The sequence below is a fragment of the Centruroides sculpturatus genome, unplaced genomic scaffold (genome assembly GCF_000671375.1).
Source record: "Centruroides sculpturatus isolate CEXI.00-Female unplaced genomic scaffold, Cexi_2.0 scaffold208, whole genome shotgun sequence".
Taxonomy (NCBI): Eukaryota; Metazoa; Arthropoda; class Arachnida; order Scorpiones; family Buthidae; genus Centruroides; species Centruroides sculpturatus.
In genome coordinates, this window is record NW_019385210.1 from 599,674 (window position 1) to 605,868 (window position 6,195).

Here is a 6,195-nt window from a genome sequence, read left to right on the forward strand (position 1 = left end):
GAGTACAGTTATAAATGTTGGCTTGGAAAAAATGTTTTCCCCAATACAAAATATTGTGCCTTTAAATATATTTTTCTTACAAAAAATTTGTTCCTATTATTTCTAATTACTTCTGGAAGCAAGAATATTAATATGTATTCAAGTATGTTCACAGAAGAATAAAATTTTGATTGTATAACATTAAATATTTATACCTGTATAAATAATTTATGAAAGTGCAAAATGTTCTTTGGTTTTAAAACCAGACTAGTAAGAAAATATTTGGTTGTATTTTGTAAGATAACAAAGAAAGTCGTTCTCTAGCCTATTCCTTTACTAACTCTTAAGTATGTTTAAAAAATAACTGTGAGCCTTTCTTGCTATACTGAACCAAACTTAAATGTTTTCAAATTTCAGTAATCTTGGATGAAAATAATTGGCACTGCTTTAAAAGTTAATAGCTTGGTATTTCAAAATAAGTACGATATTTTTACAGTATAAAGTCTTTACATGTATATAAATTTGATAAATGTTTTTTTATAACATTATAAAATTTTAAAACATAAATTGTAATATAAATATAAAAATACATTATATAAAATTTATAAATTGCTCTTTTTATCTGGATTACACATGTAACAATGGAATGATGACTAGTGGCACAATAATGATGTTGGACTTTAAACCCACAGAGACTTTTGGGCTTCGATTTGGGCAAGCAAAGTTCTGCATAGATATGTTGCAAACAGCTGAAAAATAAAATTTTTTTATGAACTTGTTAAATGTGAAACAAAAAGTAAATTCAATTACTAAATACCTGTAGCAAAGAAACAATTAATATAATTCCTCCAATCACATATGAATTTCCAAATACAAAATTTTGAATGGCTTGAACACATCCTGTAGTAAATATGAAATCTTCCAACTTTGAAACTGCCTAAAATTTTTAAATAATTTTTTAACAAACAATTTTCTCCTGTTATAATTTATTCTGCCACTTTTAAATCATCTTAATGGAACAAATTGACACTCTTCAACAGAAATGACTTATACGAGTAATTTTAAATTTCCCCAATTTACAATTCAAGTAAATCAATTTAATTCCAATACATTGTTTTATGAAACTGATTCAAAATTAATAGAGAGTTTCTTTAGGCAAAATTACTGTCATATTTTTTTTAAGAATTATTAAACATTCTGAAGTACTGAAGATTGAGAAGTTACTTTATTATGAACATAACTTGATTATAAAATTTAAATGTAGCAGTAAGAGAATGATCATTACTACTTTACTAGCTTATTTTAAATCATTTATATACTTACATGTTCATTTTGCATTTGATAGCCACACATAAAGTTGATCAAATTAGTCTAATTAAATAGAAATACATAAGATATGGGGTAGTATTATATGCATTAAAAAATAAGTAATTGTAATCAGACATACTTCTATGTTATATGGATTTTTACAACAGGAATATGGAACGGCACATCTCTGAGGACTGGGATTTGAATCTGAACAATTGAAATAGATATTCCATGACCAATCCTTATAACTCTTATCTGATATTCCACAGCATTTAAACTAAAAAAACCCATATTTCTTAGAATAAAAATTAAAAGTTTTTAAAAGCTTAAAAACAGAAACGATCCTTACCTCTTTCTGAAGAGTGTCAATGAAATTCTGTAAATTATCGTCGTCTCGATATTTCTCAATCAATTCTTTAGACATCCCTTTTTTGACTAAGCTTGTCAATTTATTTGGAAATACAAATACCAAAATTCCTAAGGCAACTTCTCCAAGAAATAAAATCAACAAACAACCTGAATACTGTAAAAATAAAAAGAAACTATATTGCCAGAGTAGGTTTTTTTATAGTAAAAAAAAAACTTACAAATCGCAGTAGACAACAATTTTCTCGCAAGGCACCAAGACATCCAGTAAAACAAATGATGAAAACTATTGCACCCAGAGTCATTAAAACAATGGATATTTGAAAAATAAAGTCGAATACATTGTTAATGTCTGGAAGTGCTCCTTTATACTTGTATTCTTCTAGAAAAGACCAGATACCAATACCAAAAATAATTCCACCTATAACCTGTAAAAGCATTGAAAATCATAATTAAGCATTTTCTCTATACTCTAGAACAGTGTTTCTCAATGGGGGAGATATCGCCCCATGTGGGCATTTTTCCATGTTAAGGGGGCAATTAGTAACAATTTATATTTTGGGGGCAAAAAAAATTTTCTGGGCGATATAGTAAAACATTATATTAAGAATAATTAGATATTTTATTCGTTATATCATACAATAATTAAACAAATAACATTATACTAGTCACTAGTCTATTCAATGAAGTATGAATTTGGCGTTAGCCTTGGCCCTCAGCATCGGAATTTTGAAGTGAAGGGGCGATACTACGTTGAAGGGGGCTACAATTCGTTAGAGGTTGAGAAACACTGCTCTAGAACCTGTAAATGGTGTGTAATGTGTATATATGTTACTGTGAAAGACCAATATTTGTGAATGTTCATTCACCGGCAAATGTCGACACACACAACTGTGTGAATGTTGACATTCCCCCCATTTCGGTCATTCACAGTAACATATATATTATATATCATGGTTGACAAACGTTTTTGAACATTCATGCTGTTCAGGTCAACCGGTTAAGGAATTTCGCTGTCAACTGCGATATATAATATATATATGCATTATGCACTGTTTACAGGTTCTAGAGAGTATAGATTTCGCCCACAGTGCTGAGTTGGAATGGACTCTGTGTTTAAGCATTTTCTTTTAATAAGAATGAGAACTGCTTGATCATCAGGGCCCCAATAATACATACAAATTTAATTATCATCACATTATATATATAAATGTGTTACTTATTAATAGTATAATATATGAATTAAACATTTAAAATATTTAATCATACTATTCTATACATAATAAAAGCATATCATTATGAAATTATAAGTATTATCATCATATTAAATATATAATAAAAAGTACATGGCATTATATTAATTTTCATTACTTTAGTTTATGGTCAATAATTTAATACAAAGGCCTATAACATTTTGTAACAAAATTACTTAATAATAAATTTGAGAATTAAGAAAGTAGTACATTAGATATTATAAGAGTATTACAAAACATTGTTTTGCATTAATATATAACCCAAATAAAAATTTTGTTTTGAAACTCGTTGGACCCGAGAAAATAAATTATAGAAAAACATTAACATACCCTTCATTTCTATCCCTATTTATGGACAAAATCATTATCGTCTTTGAAACTTGAACTAGCTATTTACTGAACCAAAAATTTTACTAATAAAATTAAAAATATTACTGTTTAAAATGTTATCAAATGATGCAGAAACAAAGAGTAGCAGATTAATAGGTCAATGTTCTTTAATGCGATTCATGCTGTTTCTGTTTATTTCATAGAGCTTTGTGTTATAACTTATTACCTTTCGGTCAGTAAAAGTTAAAAGAAAAACATATTTTTCTTTTAACTTTATAAATATTAATGTTTAAAATGTTATCAAATGATGCAGAAACAAAGAGTAGCAGATTAATAGGTCAATGTTCTTTAATGCGATTCATGCTGTTTCTGTTTATTTCATAGAGCTTTGTGTTATAACTTATTACCTTTCGGTCAGTAAAAGTTAAAAGAAAAACATATTTTTCTTTTAACTTTATAAATATTAATTTTACATAAATTATAGATAATTTTAATTAAAATTAAATAATATATTTGTTGTAAATAGTAGGATTTTTATTTTTTTGGAGAATAACCTAATTAATAATTTTTTTAAACAAATAAAAGATTATTTTCTTTTGAAAGAATTATCTTTACTTAATATTTGTTTTTAAAATTTTAAATTATTTACTAAAATTTGTCTTTTGGATTTCAAAATATCTTGAAAGTGTAAAATTGTTTTACATATTTTCATAAAATTTCTTAAAAAGTTGCAAAACATAAATAAATTTGAATTGAAAATAAAGATTCATTTTTTATTACTTGATGACTGAATGAAAATTTTACAAAATACTAAAATCAAGAAATTAATGTAATGCATTACATATTTGAGTTGTTGGATGAAGAGACTCACGGAAACCATTTGAGTTATAGAAGGTTCACTTTGACCAGATTACACTATATATTTTACTACATCAGCATGGTATAGAAAATTTCAATATATTTTTAAACTTTATGTTTCTTTATCATTATATCATACAAGCAACCTTGTTTTAAATCAGTTATATTTTTAATAATATAGAACAGTTTTTGTGTAATTTAAAATTAATAATATATTAGATGGGCGATATCTCTTAGGAATTTTATAATTTACCATTTCACTTCAGATGATTTCTATTACAACTTTTGTTAAATAAGTATAGTATAGTATTTGTATAGAAAAGTATTCCCGTTTTGCTACATAGGATCCAGCTTCAAATCAGATTAGATCATTACAATTTTACATTATAGTTTTGATCGCCACTCCTCGTTTCTTATTTACAAAGATGAAACGTAACATAGATCGGAACCGCCTCCGATCGGTAAGAACAGAACGTATCTCGTGCACGCGCGTACGCCAGGCATTTACAAAACCGCTCAGATCTACAAATTTGTTCAAAAAGTTTACAATTCATATAAACGAAACATATGATTTGTATTTTGAAAATGGTGTCAAGTTTCTAGAAACCAATTACACTTCTGTCTCAGTAGTTAAAAAGTATTAGTCGATCACACCGAATCAAAGACATTTTTCAAAATGGAATGAATAAATCTTGTAGTAATTTATCTTTTACCAATTAACTTTTATTGATTGAATAATATAGTATGATGATTTAAAATAAAATAATTTAATAAAGCACCGTAGACAGGCACAAGTTTTTGAGTAATTTGTAAGTGTATAGAATGACCTAAAGGTAAGATTTACCAAAAAGTGTCCTATTATTTTCTTTGCCTAAGGCCATGTTACTTTATAAGTGGAAATCGTGTCGTGCCATAGTTTCTTACGGTTTAATAAAATACTGTAAAATTTCATTTTCCCGTTTTAAATTTCAAAGAATTAAAACGTAATGTTTGGCGTGTAATGCATAAGAACGTTACTTACCCAAAATAATAAGTTTAAGAAGAATAAAGTGTATTTAATGCAGGGATTGATGTAAGTGAAATCGGGATCCACTCTTGGCATAATTCAAATAAGTATAAACTATCTAAACTGAAAATTAGGCATAAAGATCAAAAAATAAAATCTTTTCCTGTCAACTACATCCGCTTCGTAAACAACCACTAAGCCCTCTGGCGGTAGGTATTTGTATTTTCTCCTTCTTGTAATGGCTCTGTCCTAAAAGGCTATAGCCGTTAACGTATTAAATTTAATGATAACAATAAACTGTAAACGTATCTAATGTCGACTGTTAATAATAACAATTCAAAATTTTAATCGGGATATTTTTATACTTTTTACGTTGGTAGACTCTAATAGTTTTTTTTTTTTTTTTTTTTTTTTAACAAGAGCTTAGCCAAGCCCACAATTAAATGGTTGAACGCTGAAGGTGAAGAAAATTCTCGAGGATCGGATTCGGATTGAACTGGGGCGCTAAGTAAACAAGCTAATGACGTAGTTCGTTTCGTATGAAATAGAGGTGGGTAGTTGCAGTCGGAATCGTTTCAAATGAACTGTTCCAGACTCGGAACTACAGTAGAGCGTCGTTTATCCGAAAGAATTCCAGTAGGCAAATTTAAATTTTTCCTAGTGCTGTGGCGCTGCAATCTTTGGCTATATCTTGGCCTACTCCAATATTTTTTTGTTGATGCGTGTTTTTTAGCTGGCAGCACTGGCACTTTTGTGTGGTGTTTTTCTCAGAACTGTGTGTCATGCTAAATCGAACGTTTTTGATACTAGATTAACTTCTAAAGTATAATTTTTTTTGTTTTTATATTTTTCAATATATTTATTTTGTTTGTAAAAAATAAAAAAATAATTTTTAACAATACAATAGCCACGATTATTATTTTAAAAAGTTTACATTAGGCTTAACATCGACGAAAATTCAACGCGAAGCGACACGCAACGGAGAAAAATTTCAACATGGGATAGGTTATGTTTTTTCGTACGTAATCGGTTATCCGAAAAATAAGTTATCCGAACAACCCCAGTCCCCAATTGATTCGGATAAACGACGCTCTA

General features: G+C 28.0%; 1 protein-coding gene across 1 annotated transcript; it reads right to left on the reverse strand.

The window, feature by feature from the left end:
* Positions 1-362: 362 nt before the first annotated feature.
* LOC111636159 (tetraspanin-33-like) lies at positions 363-5,330 on the reverse strand. Its single transcript, XM_023381353.1, has 7 exons — positions 5,116-5,330; positions 1,875-2,081; positions 1,637-1,810; positions 1,427-1,564; positions 1,303-1,350; positions 797-916; positions 363-728 (listed from the first exon to the last, which is right to left on the reverse strand). Exons 1-7 carry the CDS (start codon positions 5,194-5,196, stop codon positions 660-662), a joined length of 837 nt encoding a protein of 278 aa, XP_023237121.1. The 5' UTR covers positions 5,197-5,330; the 3' UTR covers positions 363-659.
* Positions 5,331-6,195: the final 865 nt, after the last annotated feature.